General features: G+C 53.2%; 1 protein-coding gene across 1 annotated transcript in view; it reads left to right on the top strand.

Moving 5' to 3' along the window:
* Positions 1–19831, top strand: part of LOC136499769 (formin-like protein 6) — a 42572-nt gene that overhangs the window by 9706 nt on the left and 13035 nt on the right. Inside the window, exons 13-19 of the mRNA XM_066495303.1 lie at positions 1032–1103; positions 1503–1601; positions 1691–1732; positions 1924–2004; positions 2096–2146; positions 2224–2305; positions 13871–13965. Coding sequence (XP_066351400.1) covers positions 1032–1103; positions 1503–1601; positions 1691–1732; positions 1924–2004; positions 2096–2146; positions 2224–2305; positions 13871–13965 — 522 coding nt within the window. The remainder of the gene's footprint in view (positions 1–1031; positions 1104–1502; positions 1602–1690; positions 1733–1923; positions 2005–2095; positions 2147–2223; positions 2306–13870; positions 13966–19831) is intronic.

Genomic DNA, 19831 nt, shown 5'->3' with positions numbered 1-19831 from the left:
TGCACTCCAGTTTCTTTAACTAGTGTGCAATTGCCCTGATCTTCTTTTGTGAAGATCACTTCCTGCAATATATGTTACGCCATCCCAAAATATAAGTGTGCTTTGATTTTGTGTGGTCTTCAATATCACACTTTGACATTACAAAGTGTTTCTAAATACAGATATAAACTACCCATTTTGTAGCACAAACTTTTCATATGATCATTAGACTAATTATTGGTCAAACATAGTGAATTTTGAATATCGAAGTACGTGTGCGCCTTATATTTTGGGATAGGAGTACTATTTTAGTTGAACACGGACATTAGTACTCCTTAGCACTTACACCTGTTTCTTTTTTCTTGTACGAACTATGGTAGGACATATCCCTTTCCCCTTGTTTCTATTGTCCTGGTCACGTGCATTAGAGTTCATACCGATTACTACTGCTACCAGTATTACATTGTACAAAGATGTGTATACGTATCCAAGGACAGTTCTCTTGGTATATGCCATCCTTTGAAGTCCCTTTTTCCTGCCATCTCCTAAAATCTAGTATTTCAACATTTTATCAGTTCAATAGTTGAAAGTGCTTGTACCAGATTCACATAGTCGTTACATAAGATACTTAACAGTTTATCGTGTGTTGTAAAAAAAACAGTTTATCGTGTGGCTGTTTTGCTCTTATGTTTTTCTTTTCCCTTCTGCCTGTTTCATCTTGGTTTGTTGGCATGCCATTGTAGGCATCTGTATCTACTATTTAATCTTTACGCCTCATCAGGGGTGGAGCTTCATTGGGGCCATAGTGGGCCATGCCCCCCCCCCCCCCCCCCCCCCCCCCCCCCTCCCCCCTTCTCATTTTTGCAATTCTATAGAGGATGTTATAATATTTATGTATATTCTGTTAATGAAGCTTTATAATGGCCACCCTAACACTCCCTAAACTATGTATACTCTCATGTTTGGCCCCCTCTGTATTTATCCTCAAGCTCCACCACTGTGCCTCATTGTTCATGCTTACTTCTTCTCATCCAATGTGTTCTCTATCGCAGATTGATCTTCGCCGGGCTAACAATTGTGGAATCATGCTTACCAAAGTCAAAATGCCACTGCCTGACCTAATGGTAAGATTCTATCTTCCGCAACTATTTTCTTACTTTGTTAATTTATTATCGGTGTAACATACTGAAACATGCATCTTATAGCTGCCTATAATTGTGGGGAAGTAATTCTCAAAAAAAAAAATTGTGGGGAAGTATAATAATGGTCAAAAGCAGTTTGTACTTAACGTGGCGAAGTTAGTGGGACAGCTAATGTTGTGTGACGTGTATAATTGCATCTAGTGGAAGTAATTTGGAAGGAATTAAGAAGTGCATCTGTGGTGTTCCTTTGTCCACACAATCCCTTAGTATCTTTGTTAGTAACACTCTTTCTCTCCTTTTCTTTTCTTTTTTCTTTTCTTTTTCTTTTTCTTTTTCTTTTTCTTTTTCTTTTTATTTTTCTTTCACTTTTTTGGAGCACAGAGTGCAATTCTGGCTCTGGATCATACTGTCCTGGATGCTGACCAGGTGGAGAACCTTATTAAGTTCACCCCAACTAAAGATGAAATTGAACTTCTAAAGGTAGGAAGGTCACTCAGGTTCTAGTCTGGTGTTAATTTTAAACCATTATTATATGTTGAAACCAATAATGTTTGGGATATGATTACCAGGGTTACAAAGGAGATAAGCAAGTTCTTGGAGAATGTGAGCAGGTGACTTGTTTTCTTTAGTTTGTTTTACTGCTTTACATCTAAAGTTAGAACTTCTTATGTATGTACATGCCCTTTTGTGGGATGGCTTCCCATTGAAAGTCAGTGTTCCATGAAAACCATAATACGGTGATTCGAGACACACAAACGTATGAATAATGTGTTGGATTCTGATGTACATCTTTGTGCTGCAGTTCTTTATGGAGCTTATGAAAGTACCACGTGTAGAATCTAAGCTGAGAGTTTTCTCATTTAAGATTCAATTCCGTTCCCAGGTTTGGCAACTGGTTCCTTTTCTTGCAAATCATGAACTGTACTTTTTTGCTTTGCCTTTGTAATATTTGGTCCCTTTCTAACTATTTTCAGGTTTCTGACCTTAAGCGGAACCTGAACATTGTTAATTCTTCAGCAGAAGAGGTAGGCACTTTATATTGATTGAAAATTAATATTAAAATCCTTATATTAATTTCATGTATTTGTCATGATGTCCATAGATACGAGGTTCAGTCAAGTTGAAAAGGATTATGCAGACAATTCTTTCTCTCGGAAATGCATTGAACCAAGGCACTGCCAGAGGTAAGCAAAATTGTAAATTGGTACTTCTTGAGGAGTTCCATAAACACTGTTCCTTTTAGAACACAAGGTGGCATCTGGTGCACCATCATGTCTCTGCCATTTAGATTCTAGACATAACAAGTAAAAAAGAGTTGCCTTGCAACCACATCCATGACAGAATTTTTTTTTTCTTCGAAAGCGCAGGAGAACTGCACATCATTATATTTAAGAAGGAAATGAGTCTAACTAGACTCATACAATCTCTAGTGGGGCAGGGTTAATTACATGTAGACTCACCAAAGAAACCACTAGAAAGGACCAATGACCAACAAACATAGTTATCACCATATGCTACTTAGACCTTTGGCCCCTCCCATACACCATACTGCATGTTTCTATTGACATTAGGCGAAGTGCCCTTAAAGACGCAGCCATTCCTATGTTTCCATGTCCACCATACCACCAAAATGACCAATGTTGAGACCTTGCGATTTTGTATAGCAACCTGCTGCAAGGCTTGACGCCACCACTCAGTAAAAACAAGGTCATTCATTCCCGGGGTACATCCACGATATGTGTTATTTCAGTGAAGATTGATACATGATATTTGAGTTATCATTATGTAGAAGTAAAATTCCATTAAATGTATCTATATCTATATCTATATCTCTTATAATCCTATACCCCACTAGCTATGTATCTCAACATGCAAGCTATCCACCTCAGCAATGCACTATCACATGTAATTAAAATCCACTAGCACATGTAATTGTAATGTTCATGTCAGCAAAGACACACAAGCATTTTATTGCCCATGCCAACATGCCACGCAATCCACTAATCCGCGATTCCCGCAACAACGCGTGAGGGTATGCTTCTAGTTTTCAAGATATCTTGTGAAGTACTATTTTTCTCCTTGAGGGTATGTGATAATTGGCTAATGAGTTATCTTAATGCTCATAACCCACAGAACAGCGGTTAGTGATAAATAGGCATTAGTAAGCATCATTACATTTACATTTAAAAAGGAATATTGGTTCTTATTGGTGCTAAGTGGCAACATTTGAGGTGACTGAATGTAGAGAATTAGATGTAGAGAATTAGGGGAACACCTCACACCCAATTAGGGGGGGGGGGGGGTGACTTTCATATATATAGTCAAGATACAACTTGGGGTACAAGTAACAAGATATACATGTGTTAGACTATACATATCTCTAATACCCGCTCGCAGTCACAGCGGGAGGGAAGTGGACGCAGAGACTGGACCTAAAGTCATTAAACAACTGTACAGGCAGTCTCTTAGTCATAATGTCCGTGAACTGATGAGCTGAGGGAACATGTAGCACTATGAACTGCCCCAAAGCCACCTTCTCACGAACAAAGTGAATGTCAATCTCAATATGCTTTGTGCGACGATGATGAACTGGATTGGCAGTCATGTAGACCACGCTGACATTGTCACAATAGACAATGGTCGCCGAAGGGATCGAGATATGAAGCTCCTCAAGCAGTTGACGCAACCAGCAACACTCAGCAACTGCGTGAGCAACAGCTCGGTACTCCGCCTCTGCACTAGACTGAGACACCGTGGTGTGCCGTTTTGAAGACCAGGAAACCAGGTTGTCTCCAAGGAAGACGCAGTAGCCTGATGTAGAGCGTCGAGAGTCTGGACATCCAGCCCAGTCGGCGTCGGAGTATGCCGTGATGGATGACACGCTGCCAATGCCGAGGTGCAGACCGGCGTCGAGAGTGCCCTTGACATAGCGCAAAATGCGTTTGATCAGAGCAAGATGCGGCTCCCGCGGGTCGTGCATGAAGAGGCAGGCTTGCTGAACGGCGTAGGCAATGTCCGGCCGAGTCAGCGTGAGGTACTGCAAAGCGCCAGCAAGACTCCGGTAGTCTGAAGGGCTAGCAACTGGAGCTCCATCGGTGGCAGATAGCTTGGACTTGGAGTCAACCGGTGTCGCCGTGGGGTGACACTCGGCCATGCCGGCCCGCTGAAAAAGGTCGACGGCATACTGTCTCTGTGACAAGGGCAACAACCAGAATGATATATTATTTAATCGTGGAAATGCCATGTCAGGTGCATCTATCAGAATCGGAACAAACCAATTCCCAAATCCACCTATCATCGTCGGCATAACCATAAAAAAGATCATTAAAAAAGCGTGAGCCGTTATTAAAACATTATAAAGTTGATGATTCCCACCAAGAATTTGATCGCCGGGTCGGGTTAATTCCATACGAATCAGTACGGAGAAGCATGTGCCCATCACTCCTGCAATGGCACCGAAGATGAAATATAGAGTACCGATATCCTTGTGGTTAGTGGAGAAGAGCCATCGGACCAGATTTGTCATTTTTTTTTCGTTTTGATTTCAAACCTTATCAGAGAGGGGCCACTAAGGCTGGATGTTGGCTGAAAGAAATCTCCTTTAGGGGCTTCAACCCGGGCTTTGACCATGTCTCCCGAACAATTTCAGTACATATGGCGCAAGACGATTCCACATATATATCGAGGTCGGAATGGGATCGGGTGTTTTCACGTCTCACTGTAGTGCCCGGTTTGTCTTGATTGGTGATTGATAAACAAGAAGGAAAATGGAATCGTCTTTTCAGTCGATCTACATAAGCTTCCGTTGAGGTCCTTAGTTTAGTCAAGTAGGCGAGGGCATTTCCATCGTGAAGGATTCAATCCAGCCACAGGTTCCCCTACGGCTACCTTGTTACGACTTCACCCCAGTCGAAGACCCCATCGTGGTATGCGCCAATAAGACCACCAAAGGCCTTTGTGGCACTAGTGAAGTGGAGGCCATCAGAGGACCGAGTGATGGAGATGCCGAGGAAGTGGTGTAGGGCCCCAAGGTCTGTCATGGCGAACTCAGAGCTGAGACGGGCGATGATGCTGTGAGGATGATGTCGTCGACGTACAATAGCAAGTATGCCATCTCCACTCCATCTTTGAAGATGAACAGAGAAGCATAAGACTTCGCTGCAGTGAAACCATGCTTGCAGATGGAGGTGGCAAACCGTTGATGCCACGCACGAGGAGCCTGCTTGAGGCCATACAATGATTTCTGTAACAGACAAACATAATCAGGTGTAGACGGGTCGACAAAACCAGCAGGCTGATGTGCGTAGATGGTCTCCTCAAGGTCACCATGAAGAAAAGCATTTTTCACATCGAGCTGATGAATCGGCCAGGAGCGTGAGGCAGCAATACTAAGTACAGTTCGGATGGTAGCAGGCTTGATGACCGGACTGAAAGTCTCATCATAGTCGACACCATGCTGCTGGGAGAAGCCACGGACAACCCAAGGAGCTTTGTGGCGTGCAAGGGACCCTGTCCCCGCCAACCCCGCTGATCCGCAGTGGGTCATGGACGATGCATGTGTCCACAGTTGGCTCCTCGGGTCCGCTGGCCCCGATGTTCAAGACCTCGCCATTGACGGCGAACAGTTGGCGTGCTAGCTCTAGGGTCGCCATCGAGGGCCTCTTCTTGTCCAACAAGGAGCCCCGCGCCGTCTTCCTGCACGAGGAGTTCTCTATGCGGCAGGGGGACCTCTCCGTCAACGACTACTGCCAACGCATGAAGACCGTCGTCGATGCCCTGAGCGATGTCGGCCATGCTGTCTCGCCGTCCCAGCTGGTGCTCAACCTCCTTCGTGGTCTCAACCCGCGCTTCTCCAGCACGGCAGACAACATCGCGGACACCACGCCGCTGCCCGACTTCAACACCACACGCCAGAAGCTCGTCCTCAAGGAACTTCGCCTAGCTAATGAAGGCAAGGTTTCCACTGAGACCTCCCTTCATGCCTCTGGCTCCTCTGCCTGCGGCTCTGCTTGTTGCTCTACCTCTGCGTGCTTTAGTGCAGCACAGGGACAAGGCGGCCATGGCCGTACCAACGGCGGTGGCGGCAGCACGTCTAACCGCAACACCAAGAAGGGCGGCCGCGGTGGTGGTGGCTGGCAGCAGCAGCAAGGTGGATGGCAGCATCAGCAAGGTGGATCGTGCATGCTTCCTCAGTCTGGTCCGTGGGTCTGTTATGGTCCACTGCCCGGCCAGCAGCAGCAGCAGCCTTGGTTCCGTCCGCTGCAGCAGCAGCCGACGTGGCGTGGGCTGGGGCTGCTTGGACCTCCTCCTCCGCAGCAGCAGGCGCACACGGCCTTCGTTCCAGCCGAGTTCCACTCCGGCTTACCTCCAGCAGCCACAGTTTGCTCCTCCGCCGGGTCCTCAAGCTGGTGGATGGAACTAGGCGGGTCTCATCATGGCATTGGACCAGATGGCGCTTCAGGGTACTAATCCCTGGGTTCTGGACACTAGTGCCACATCTCACATGGCTTCTTCGGATGGTATATTACTCACCCGCCTTCCTCCTTATTCTTCATCCATAATTGTGGGCAATGGTCATTCTATACCTGTTGTTAGTCGTGGTACTTCCATCCTTCCCACAGCCAACACCTCCTTCCATCTCAACAGCGTTCTGGTTGCGCCTGACATTGTGCGCAATCTTCTTTCTGTTAAGGATCCATGGACGGGACGCGTGATTCTTCGCTGCAATAGCAGCAGGGACCTCTACACCATCTCCCCAGCTTCGCCATCCACCGCTGCTAGTTGCAGTCTCGCCGTCACGTCCACCTTATGGCATCACCGTCTTGGTCATCCGTCCGACTCCGTCGTCGCTTCCCTTAGAAACATGTCGATTATTACATGTAATAAAACAGCACGCTCATTGTGTCATGCCTGCCAGCTAGGCAAACATACGCGCCTGCCTTTTGCTAGTTCAGTTTCCATTACATCAGAACCTTTTGCTCTAGTTCATTGTGATGTCTGGACCTCCCCTGTTCCTAGTACTTCGGGTTATAAATATTATTTGGTCATGCTTGATGATTTCACTCATTATTGCTGGTCCTTTCCGCTGCGTCAGAAATCTGAAGTATATGGTCATTTTGTTGATTTCATTGCCTACGCTCAGACTCAGTTTGGTTGTGTACCTAAATGCTTTCAGGCTGACAATGGCACGGAATTTGTTAACCATGCCATGTCTTCCTTCCTATCTAGTTGCGGTGTCCTACTGTAGAGTAACACCGCACACCCTAATCAGGGGGGGTGGCCTTCATTATATAGCCTAATAGGCTAGGGTTACAATGTACACAGGCCAATGGGCCATACGCCCAATATGGGCTTATTATATTCTAACACCCTCCCTCAGTCTAAGCGGGAGTGTCACGAACACAAAGACTGGACCTAAAGTCAGTGAACAACTGTACAGGTAACCCTTTGGTCATAATGTCCGCGAACTGATGAGATGAAGGAACATGGAGCACTCGAACCTGTCCCAAAGCAACCTTCTCACGGACAAAGTGAATATCTATCTCAATATGCTTCGTGCGACGATGATGAACTGGATTGGCGGTCATGTAGACAGCACTAACATTGTCGCAGTAAACGATCGTCGCCGAAGAGATGGGTGCGTGGAGCTCCTGAAGTAACTGACGAAGCCAACAAGTCTCAGCCACAGCGTGTGCAACAACACGATACTCAGCCTCCGCACTCGAACGAGAGACCGTAGTCTGTCGTTTAGAGGACCAAGAGACTAAATTGTCGCCGAGGAAGACGCAGTACCCTGAAGTGGAGCGCCGAGAGTCGGGACAGCCAGCCCAATCAGCATCGGAGTAGGCAGTCAAGCTTGTGATGCTGCCAGTGCCGATGTGAAGCCCGGTGGACAGGGTGCCTTTAACATACCGCAGGACACGCTTGAGCATCGCAAGATGAGGCTCTCGCGGGTCGTGCATGAAGAGGCAAACCTGCTGAACGGCATAGGCAAGATCCGGACGAGTCAGCGTGAGGTACTGTAGAGCACCGGCGAGGCTGCGGTACCGAGTGACATCCGCCACCGGAGCGCCGTCCATAGCTGAGAGCTTAGCCTGAGTGTCAACAGGAGTCGCCGTAGAGTGACACTCAGCCATGCCGGCGCGCTGGAGCAGGTCCACAGCGTACTGGCGCTGAGACAAGAAGAGGCCAGCAGCAGAACGCGTGACAGAGATCCCGAGGAAGTGATGAAGGTCCCCGAGATCTGTCATGGCGAACTCGGAATGAAGGAGCTCGGTGATGCGACGAAGAAGCGTAGTCGACGAGGCTGTCAGAATGATGTCGTCGACGTAGAGCAGCAAGTAGGCGATGTCGGCACCCGCTTTGTAAACAAAGAGGGACGTGTCGGAGGTCGAAGCAGTGAAGCCGGACCGCTGAATGAAGCCGGAGAACCGCTGGTGCCACGCCCTGGGCGCCTGCTTGAGTCCATACAAGGACTTTTGCAGGAGACAGACGTAGTCGGGAGCCGCCGGGTCGACGAAGCCGGGCGGCTGCTGGCAGTAGACGGTCTCGTTCAGATGGCCGTGAAGAAAGGCGTTCTTCACGTCCAGCTGATGGATCGGCCTGGAACGAGAGGCGGCGATGCTGAGGACGACCCGGATGGTGGCCGGTTTGACAACCGGACTGAACGTCTCGTCGTAGTCGATGCCGTACTGCTGCGAGAACCCACGAACGACCCATCTGGCTTTATGACGAGCCAGAGAGCCATCAGCATGATACTTGTGCTTGAAGACCCACTTGCCAGTGATGACGTTGGCTCGAGGCGGTCGAGGAACGAGACGCCAGGTACCATTGTCCATGAGCGCCTTGTATTCTTCAGCCATCGCCGCACGCCAATTCGCATCGGCGAGCGCGGCGCGAGAGTTGCCTGGCAACGGAGAAGCCGGACCGGAGGCCGCTGCGGTGAAGCCATACCGCTGCATGGGCGGCGGCAGGGAACCCGTCTGGGAACGAGTCGCCCGCGCAGGAGGCTCCTGCGGTGCTGGAGCCTAGGGCAGCACTGCCTGCTGCAGTGGGGCCGAAGGTGCCGCCGGCGGCGGAGCTGAACGACGACCGTAGTGGATGCCGAACCGCTGCCGGACAGGGGCAGGGGCGACAACGCCTGCTGGCGGAGGAGGTGCTGGAGCCGCGGCCTGCCGAGGAGGAGCCGCGGCCTGCCGAGGAGCCGAGGGCAGCCGGTGAGCAGCGCCATGCCACAGGATGGCAGGGTCGAGTCCGACGGGATCGACGGCATCACCAGCATCGTTTGAGCCAGACGAGGCAGGCGCCACCGAGGTCCGCGAGTGCCGAACGTCTGAGGTAGACGGGGCCGGCGCGGGAAGTAAGTCCTGTAACAAAAAATCAAGAGAATCCGGTTGAGGCTTGGAGGCCGCAAACGGAAAGTGAGTCTCATCAAAGATGACGTGTCGCGAGATGATAATCTTGCGAGTAGAGAGGTCAAGACACCGGTAACCCTTCTGTGATGGAGGGTAACCGAGGAAGACACATGCCGTGGAGCGAGGAGACAGTTTGTGGCGAGTCGTGGCACTAAGGTTGGGGTAGCATAGGCAGCCAAAAACCCTGAGGATGGAGTAGTCTGGCATCTTGTGGTGGAGAAGATGATATGGTATACCGTTATTTTTGGACGAGGATGGCCGCCGGTTCGTGAGGAACACAGCGGTGGAGAGAGCTTCGATCCAATAGGATGGAGGCATGGCAGCATGAATCAGAAGCGTGCGAACACCATTGTTCAGAGTCCGGAGCATGCGCTCAGCCTTGCCATTCTGAGCGGATGTGTAGGGGCACGAGGTGCGAAGGAGAATGCCACGACCAGCCAAGAAGGTGGCGGTGGCATTGTTGAGGAACTCGGTGCCATTATCTGCCTGAAAACAGCGGACAGAAAAACTGAACTGTGTGTGAGCGTAAGCAACAAATTGAACAATGTGTTCATGAACTTCAGATTTATGACGAAGAGGGAACGCCCAGCAATAATGTGTATAATCATCAACTAACACAAGATAAAATTTATAACCAGAAATACTCGCAACTGGAGAGGTCCAAACATCACAATGAACAAGTTCAAAAGGTGCTGATGTACTAGAGACCGAACTAGCAAAAGGCAGCCTAGCATGTTTACCGAGCTGGCAAGCATGACAAATGCGGCGAGCTGCTTTATTACACTGGATAGCTGATAGCTTATTTAGAGTAGCGACGACAGCAGGGGCAGGATGACCAAGGCGGGAGTGCCACAGCTCTGGGGAGACGACAGCGACGTGACAGCGAGGTGGCATGCGATGTGGAATGGTGTAGAGGTCCCCATGGCTATTGCACCGAAGGAGGACTGTCTTGGTCTTGAGATCCTTAACAGAAAAACCAGAGGCGTCAAACTCAATTGAACAATTATTGTCGCGAGTAAGCTGTCGAACAGATAACAGGTTACGGGTGAGGTGCGGAGCGACAAGAACATTATCAAGATGAAAGGAACGATCAGCTATTTGTAAGGAAGATGTGCCACGACTAAAGACAAGAATAGATTGTCCGTTACCAACCGTAATGGAGGACGGTGGTGACGGGAGACGGGAAAGAAGTATACCGTCGTTGGAGGACATGTGGGATGTCGCTCCGCTGTCCATGACCCAGGGGGAAGACCCCTGAACCGCCATCTGATTGAGGGCGGCAATCAGGCTGGTCGCGTCCCAGGAGCCGTACCCGTACCCTGGCGACGCGGTGGAGTACTGGGCCGGCGCGAAGGCAGTGTGCGCCTGCGGAGGGGAGGGGCGGCGGTGGAGGAGGCGCGGATGGCGCGCCCCACTGCTGCTGCTGAGGAGGCCACTGCTGGACGGGCCAAGGGTTATAGCAGACCCAAGGACCGGCCGGCTGAGGAGCCTGACGTCCGCCTGGAGCGCCCTGGTTGGCGCCATGCTGCTGGTTGCGCCCGCCGCCTCCGTTGTTGCCGTTGCCGCCACGTCCTCCTTTGCCCTTGCCCCCCTTGCCCTTGCCACCACCCCCACGGTTGGATGACGCGGGAGTGGGCCGGCAGGATGGCGAAGTGCAAGAGGAGGTGGAGGAGGCGACGAGTGCTGATGCCGAAGCCTCCTTGCCCTCGGAGCCGAGGCGAAGCTCCTTGACACGGAGCATGTTGGTGGCAGCCTTGAAGTCCGGGAGCGGCGACGTGTTGGCGATGATGTCGGCGGTGGTGGCGAAGCGAGGATTGATGCCGCGCAGGAGGTTGAGCACAAGCTGCGCGGGAGAGATGGTGTGACCAACCTCCCGCAGGGCGTCAGCAGTATGCTTCATCTGCTGGGCGTAGGCATCAACCGAGAGATCACCCTGTAGCATGCTGTGGAACTCCTGCCCAAGGATGACAGCGCGAGGCTCCTTGTTCGCTTGGAACAGGGCCTCGATGGAGACGTACAGGGCACGCGCGTCTTGATCAGGCTCCATGGCGAGGTCGAGGACGGTGTCATCGCAGGAGCCGTACATCCAGCCACGGATGCAAGCGTCGGGCTGAGACCACGTGGGATCAGCCGGGCGTGCAGCCTCCGTGCCATCGATGTGGCCGAGCAGCCCGTACTTGGCGCAGAGGGCGGTGAAGAACGCCTTCCACTTGGAGTAATTGGGGCGCTCGAGGCTAAGGGCGATCGGGACGTGCTGCTTGACGTTGACGGCGGCATAGGCGGCGTAGAAGGCAGGGGCGATGCCGTCCCCCATGGCGTCGGAGGATCCGGAGCCGAGAACACCGGAGGTAGCAGAGGAAAGCGTCGAGGACGTCATGACGAAGTCGACGCGCGCGGCCTGTTCGCTAGAAGCAGGGGCGCGGGTGGCAGCGGCCTGTGCGGCGAGACTCGCGTCAGGTGGCAGAGGCGGCGGCCTGCAGGTGCGTCGCGCGGCTGAAGGCAGCAGCGAGCGGCGCGGCCTGAGCGATGCGGTGAATCGCGCGCGGAGGCGGCAGCGGCTGGAGCGGGCTAGCGCGGCAGCGGCTGGAGGGGCGCGCGGGGCAGAGGCGGCGGCAGCCCGGCAGCGGCTGGAGGGGCGCGCGGGGCAGAGGCGGCGGCAGCCCTGTGGTGCGGTTGCGCGTCCCCTCGAGAAGGAACACGGGCAACGGAAAAGGAAAGGGAAGACCCGGGATCAGGCCCCCAGAACTCGTGATACCATGTAGAGTAACACCGCACACCCTAATCAGGGGGGGTGGCCTTCATTATATAGCCTAATAGGCTAGGGTTACAATGTACACAGGCCAATGGGCCATACGCCCAATATGGGCTTATTATATTCTAACACCTACTTCGCCTATCCTGCCCCTACACCTCTCCACAAAATGGCAAAGCCGAGCGTATGCTTCGTACTATCAACAACACCATCTGCACGCTGCTGATCCATGCTTCCATGCCGCCCTCTTACTGGGCTGAAGCGCTGGCTACAACAACCTTCTTGCTGAACCGGCGCCCTTCCTCTTCCGTCAGTCACCAAATCCCGTACCAGCTCCTCCATCGCTCTGTACCGGATTACTCTCAGCTTCGCGTGTTCGGCTGCCTCTGTTATCCTAACCTCAGTGCCATGGCTCCCCACAAACTTGCACCTCGCTCCACGCCATGTGTCTTCATCAGTTATCCCACCTCTCACAAGGGTTACCGTTGTCTTGACATCTCTACTCGGCGGGTGATTATATCCCCGCCATGTGGTCTTTGATGAGTCCGTATTTCCATTTGCCGCCACTCCGTTTGTGCTGGCTTCACTTGATTTTCTTCTGCAGGATGTTACTTGGGTCGCTCCCTCTGTTTCAAAGGTTGAGCAGCCGTTGCCCCAGGACCTCGACGATCCGGCTATCATCATGGCTGGCCCTGTTCGCCTCCCAGTACAGCTGGCTGGTCCTCCTGAGCAGCCGCCTAGTCCTGCCCATGCTGCACCTCGAGGCGGGACTGGCCGGTTCGGCCTCACCTATGAGCGTCGGCCCCCTGCACCAGCACCAGCGCCGGCTGATAGGCGTTTCAGCGGCAAGGTGTTCCAGCGCCGGTCTTCTGAAGCTCTGATACCATGTAGAGAATTAGATGTAGAGAATTAGGGGAACACCTCACACGCAATTAGGGGGGTGACTTTCATATATATAGTCAAGATACAACTTGGGGTGCAAGTAACATGATATACATGTGTTAGACTATACATATCTCTAATACTGAACACTTATCAAATGAAGGTTAGTCTGACTTGATACCTGCTACTAACTATACCTTTCCATCCTGCTGTGAAGTCTAATTAGTAATTAATATTTCCTTAAATGGTTGCGCAACATCATATAGTCAGTTTTCTCTGGGCTTGTAATAAATCATCTTACTTTTGTTTTCACGGCGAAATGCTAGGTGTTCGTTTTCTGCCTGTTTCTGTGTCGGTTGCAAGGTCGGTGAATGGTTGGGGTGCTGTTTGCCTGAACCCTGGGTGTTCAGATCACTCAGCAGGTTTTGGTAGCTTTGGTAAACGACATGGGGGTGGTTAAACTTTGTAATTTTGTTGCTGTTAAGTAATGAAATTCGGTTCGTCCGTGGTGGAAAAAAATATGGTCAGTTTTCTTTTGAAGGGATCAATATCTTTAGTTATTGCCTGATACATTTGTTGTGATGACAAATTGTATTTACTTAATTTAATTTGTCACCTTTTTTTTTCTTGTGTCATTCTTTAAGTTATCTTTTTTCTCTTGTTCTTCTTGAATGCAGTACGGTCCCCTTTGTTTTTTGTAGGTTCTGCTGTTGGTTTCAGGTTGGATAGCTTGCTCAAACTAAGTGACACCCGTGCTCGTAACAATAAGATGACTTTAATGCACTATTTATCCAAGGTACCCCTCTATTCATATTTTTATATGATTAGTGTCGCGGAAATGCGTATGTTGCGTTGGATTTACGGTCATACAAGAAGGGATCGAGTTCGGAACGATGATATACGTGATAGATTAGGGGTAGCACCAATTGAAGAAAAGCTTGTCCAACACCGGTTGAGATGGTTTGGATATGTCCAACGGAGACCTCCAGAGGCACCAGTGCGTAGTGGAATCCTAAGCCACGATAGTAACGTGAAGAGAGGTAGAGGAAGACTGAAGTTGACTTGGGTAGAGGCAATAAAAGGAGACTTGAAAGGATGGAATATACCTAAAGACTTAGCCTTAGATAGGAGTGCTTGGAAAACAGCTATTCACGTGCCTGAACCTTGATTGCTTCTGCTGGGTTTCAACTCTAGCCTACCTCAACTTGTTTGGGACTTAAAGGCTTTGCTGTTGTGTCTCACTTTTGGATCCACTGCTCCACTGCACAAAAGCTAAGCGGAGGGTTTTCCTATTCTGTGATTTAAGTATTGTTTTTGCTTGTTTAACTCAAGATTCTGGCTTTGCTTGTTTAACCTTCTTAATTAAACCTAGCTTTGTTTGGAGTGCTGGAATGCCTTTTGTTAAAGAATCACTGGAGTTATTTGTCTAATTGGGCTAAATGCAAAACCTGAATTCAATCTTACATACTGTTCAAGAGTTATATGGTTAGAAATTTTTTATTGGAAGTCATGAACTGGTAGCTAAGTATAAATTAATCTGGTTTCAGAGTGCCTACTTCCCAAATTTAAGATGTTTACATGGATCATTTCCCAATTGCCCTTGTCCTACCACTTCTGCAATTTATTAAGCAAGTTTAATTTTCCTATTTCTAGTGTTCCACTGCACTTTGGGAACTGCATACCTTATTTGTAGAAAGAGTAAAATGCACTATGGGTCAACTTTTCATGAGTTCTCATTTGGGTCCTCCAACTAAGAAAAATGACCATTTGCTGCTGTTGGAGTATGAGAGTATGTGTATTAGGCCCATGAGGCCCATGTATGACCAATATACATTGCTACCCTCCTTCTAGGGTTAGTATGATGAAATCACAACTCTAGCATGGTATAGAGCTAGGCTTTCCTCCTCCCCTTTCCCACCCAGCCGCCAGGCGCCGCCGGCCGATTTCTTGCCGCCGCCATGGCTGGCCGTCTCCCCCCTCCCTCCCACAACCCTACTCCCAGGCTTTCCCCTCCCTTCCCTACCCGTCCTGGGCCAGCCGCGCGGGCGACAAGGCCTCCGTGTCGCCTCAGACGCGGAAGGCCCGGAGCCGCGCCGCTGTGCGCGCCGGCGGGGCGGGCGTGGTGCCGGCGCGGCTCGTCGGGCGAGCGAACGTGGGGCCCAGCCGCAGCGAGGGAGCAGCGGCCCGGTGCTGCGGGTGCGGGAGCAGGCGGCATGCACGCCCGCGGGGCGGGAGCGGGCCCCCCCGACGCGATCCGCACGGGCGCAGGAGGCCCTGCCTGCCCTTGGTCCGCGGCGCAGGCCCTGGCTCGTTGCTGTCCCCGGCAGGGCGCGGGCTTGGAAGCCTTGGCAGCTGCCGCCGCCGCTGATGCAGGGGCGGGCCAGGCAGCCACGCCCTCCGCCCCTGGGGGGGCGGGGGAGAACCTGGAGCCTTTCTTCTTCCCGCTCTTCATCCTCTGCAGCCCTTTGCCCCTCTCCAGAAGGCAGGGGCCAGCTCCGCTCTCGCCGCTGCTCTCGTGGCTGCACGGGCTGCTGCTGCTGACAGCCAGGCCCGGGTGCGGGCGGCCGCCCTCGCTTTGGAGCGCGAGCGTGACGCGGCTGATGCCCTGGCCCGCCAGATCGCTGAGGCGGAGCAGCTCCTCGTCCTCCCTACATCCTACGACACCGCGGCCACCTCCTCCGGCTCCCACACCGCACCACGCTCTCTTCGGTACCCCTCCTCGGTATGACCACCTTCGTGTCTTCGGGTGTGCGTGTTACCCTAACACCACTGCCACCGCTCCCCACAAGCTGGCTCCCCGTTCCGCTCTGTGTGTCTTCCTTGGGTACTCCCCGGATCACAAGGGGTACCGGTGCTTTGACCTCACCTCCCGTCGGGTCATCATCTCTCGCCATGTGGTGTTTGATGAGTCTGTCTTTCCCTTCTCCACCACCACCACCCCATCTCCCACCCCCGATCCGGACCCCTTCTATTTGTTTCCCACTGACACGGTGGTCCAGCCACTTTTACCGCTGTCTCCTGCAGGTACTGCTTCCCCGTGCCCCTCGCCGGGCCCGTGCCCCCGCTCGCCACCCACCAGTGACGCCCCTGGCCCTGCGCCCTGCCCGGGTCCGGAGGCGTCGCCCTCCGGAGCTGCTCCTGCCCCTACGTCCGCAGCGGGTACGGAGACGCCGCCTGTCGCACCTCCTGCGCGTTTCGCCCAGCCGGTGCACGTCTACCGGCGCCGTGTGCCGGCGGCACCGCTGCCTCCGGCATCACCGGGGTCCCCTTCTCCACTGGTGACGCCTACACCACCGGTGGCCCCTTCTCCGCCGGCGACCCCTACACCGCCGCCGCCGCCTCAGGCTGCCCGTGTCGTGTCACCGGTGTACCACCCGCAACTCCTTCACCGACACCCGCGGCATGTTCACCCTATGGTGACGCGACACGCGGCTGGAACCCTGCGGCCCCGGGCTCTCGCGACGATGCCCGACGCCTCGCAGATCTCTCCTGTACCCTCTTCCGTTCGCGACGCCTTGTCGGACCCTCATTGGCGCCGCGCGATGGAAGAGGAGTACGCGGCTCTCCTCGCCAACCAGACATGGGATCTGGTGCCCCGTCCACCCGGATCCAACGTTGTCACCGGGAAGTGGATCTGGACGCACAAGCGGCGGGCTGATGGTTCCCTTGAGAGGTACAAGGCTCGCTGGGTTCTCCGGGGTTTCACACAGCGCCCTGGAGTCGATTATGATGAGACTTTCAGCCCCGTGGTGAAGCCGGCCACTGTACGCACAGTGCTCTCACTGGCTCTCAGTCGCTCTTGGCCCGTGCATCAGCTGGACGTCAAAAATGCCTTTCTCCACGGGACTCTCACCGAGACGGTCTACTGCAGCCAGCCAGCGGGGTTTGTTGACTCTTCTCGTCCGGACATGGTCTGCCGGCTCAACAAGTCTCTCTACGGGCTCAAGCAGGCCCCCCGGGCGTGGTATTCTCGGTTTGCTGCTTTCTTGCTGACACTGGGGTTTGTGGAGGCCAAGTCAGATACGTCCCTGTTTATCTATCACCATGGAGCTGAGACTGCCTATCTGCTGCTCTACGTTGATGATATTGTCCTCACAGCCTCCAGTCCGTCCTTACTCAGCCGTGTCATCGCCTCTCTTCACCAGGAGTTTGCTATGAAGGATCTTGGTGTGCTCCACCACTTCCTCGGGGTCACTGTTGAGCCTCGCCCCACCGGCCTTCTCCTTCACCAGCGGCAGTACACTCTTGATATCCTGGAGCGTGCTGGGATGACTAACTGCAAGCCCTGCTCTACTCCAGTTGACACACAGGGCAAGCTGTCAGAGGCCGTGGGAACCGCCGTGGCAGACCCCACTGCTTACCGGAGTCTTGCAGGTGCCCTTCAGTACCTCACCTTCACCAGGCCAGACATCACCTATGCCGTACAGCAGATATGCCTTCACATGCATGATCCCCGAGAGCCTCACCTCACTGCGCTCAAGCGCCTCCTCCGCTACCTCCGCGGCACTGTCAACCACGGCTTACTCCTTCAGCGGTCTTCCTCCACCGAGCTCGTTGTCTACACTGACGCCGACTGGGCCGGGTGTCCGGACACTCGGCGCTCTACCTCAGGCTACGCTGTCTTTCTGGGCGGCAACCTGGTGTCCTGGTCGTCCAAGCGCCAACCGGTGGTCTCCCGATCCAGTGCCGAGGCGGAATACCGAGCTGTCGCTAACGGCGTGGCTGAGGCCTCCTGGCTCCGACAGCTCCTTGCCGAGCTCCACAGCCCTCTCTCCCGGAGCACGCTGGTCTACTGCGACAACGTCAGTGCGGTGTACCTCTCCACCAACCCTGTGCAGCACCAACGGACCAAGCATGTGGAGATCGACCTACACTTTGTCCGTGATCGGGTTGCTATCGGCGATGTTCGGGTCCTCCACGTCCCGACCACCTCCCAGTTTGCCGACATCTTCACCAAGGGCCTCCCGTCATCGACCTTCACCGAGTTTCGCTCCAGCCTCAACATCATTGGTGGCTAGTTGCGTCTGTGGGGGGGGGGATCGTGTGATCGTGTGTGCTTCTTTTCATGACCAGTCTGTAACTCCGCTGCGCCGGTAGTTCAGACTGCGGGGGGGTGTTGGAGTATGAGAGTATGTGTATTAGGCCCATGAGGCCCATGTATGACCAATATACATTGCTACCCTCCTTCTAGGGTTAGTATGATGAAATCACAACTCTAGCAGCTGCGCTCAAGTAGAGGTCCAAATCCTGCCACGACACCTAAACGTGTCTATGTGGTCGTGGTAGCATGGATGAGGCCAAGTAAAACTTGCAAGAAACCCCCTCCTATCTCATCTCTCCCCATCCACTCTCTCTCCATGGGTATGGCCCATGGTCACCGCCAAAGTTCAGCTAGGCGCTAGGCGGAATCTAGACGCTAACCCATTGCCTAGCGCCTAGTCGGAAGTACTCGGTCCTAGGCGCTCCTAGGCGTTTTGGCAATATAGCCATAAATTATATATATATATATATATATATATATATATTATGTATATAACTAGTAGTTAGTAAATTAGTCAATAGACAGCTAGCTGTTCAAAAAAATAGAAAACACTAAGTTGTGACTTATTTGGATGATTTCAGCAGCCTTCTATCCATGAGCACACCATATCAGCAGCTGGTAATTACAATACAAGTGGATAGGACAGTAATACAAGTGCACAACACCAAGGGCGGATCTGCAGCCCAGGCCTCTAGGGCCTAGGCCCTAGTCGTTGGGCCATCAACACCACATACCCCATGTAATTTCAGCCCAATAATGAAGGCCCAGGCAACAGCAAACCTAACCCTCCGCCTCCCTCCGTCCCTCGCACGAGCGCGCGCCCGCAGCCGCACCCGCGCCGCCGCACGGGAGGAGGCGAGGAGCCTGCCAGCCGCCTGTCGGCGCCACCAGCCGGACAGCGCTGCGCCGCACGCCATTCCGCGGTGCACCAAGCCCTCCCGCCGCGCCGCTGCCCAGGCGCCCATCCCATCCTGGCCCCGGCATCCCGCAGGCGCAGGGTGCGGGCCACACCACCGCAGAGCGCCGCGCCGGCCGTCCCTGCCCTCCTGGCTCCAGCTCCAGCTGGCTCGAGCCTGACGCCGGCGGCCCCTGCCCTCCAACAGTCCAGCTCCAGGTCCCTTTGGCCGCCCTCCGCTCCGCCTAGCGCCGCGATGCGCGACTATGCCCCTAGTCGCGGCGACGGGCTTCGCCTAGCGACTAGGCGCGCGTTGTCGCCGAGTAGTCGCCGCCTAGCCAAACTTTGGTCACCACTGCCTGACCTGGTGGTCTTGCTCGACGGCTCCACGACACCAGGAGGCGCTTCTCCGTGAGCATCGAGGCCGTGCATGACCCACCCATGCTCATGCTTGACGAGCCCACCTTTAGCCTCGACGGTGCCCTTGTGCTTCGGATGGTCAGCAATCTCGATCCATGTGATGCCGCATGTTCGGGTGCACGCGCAAAGGGGGAGGGAGTGCAGGTGGCATCCACACTCGCTAGGGCTGGCCCGTGACCCTTTGGTCGCTGGAGCCACCAGTGTTGGGGCTCCGTGTGGCGGCGCACGGCCAAAGCTCAAGGGAAGCCCCAAATCGGCCACAACCGGCTCAATTGAACGGTCAGGGAGGACGAGGGAGGCAATGGG

This window comes from Miscanthus floridulus, chromosome 13 (assembly GCF_019320115.1).
Source record: "Miscanthus floridulus cultivar M001 chromosome 13, ASM1932011v1, whole genome shotgun sequence".
Classification (NCBI taxonomy): Eukaryota; Viridiplantae; Streptophyta; class Magnoliopsida; order Poales; family Poaceae; genus Miscanthus; species Miscanthus floridulus.
This window is presented reverse-complemented; position numbering and strand designations above follow the sequence as displayed.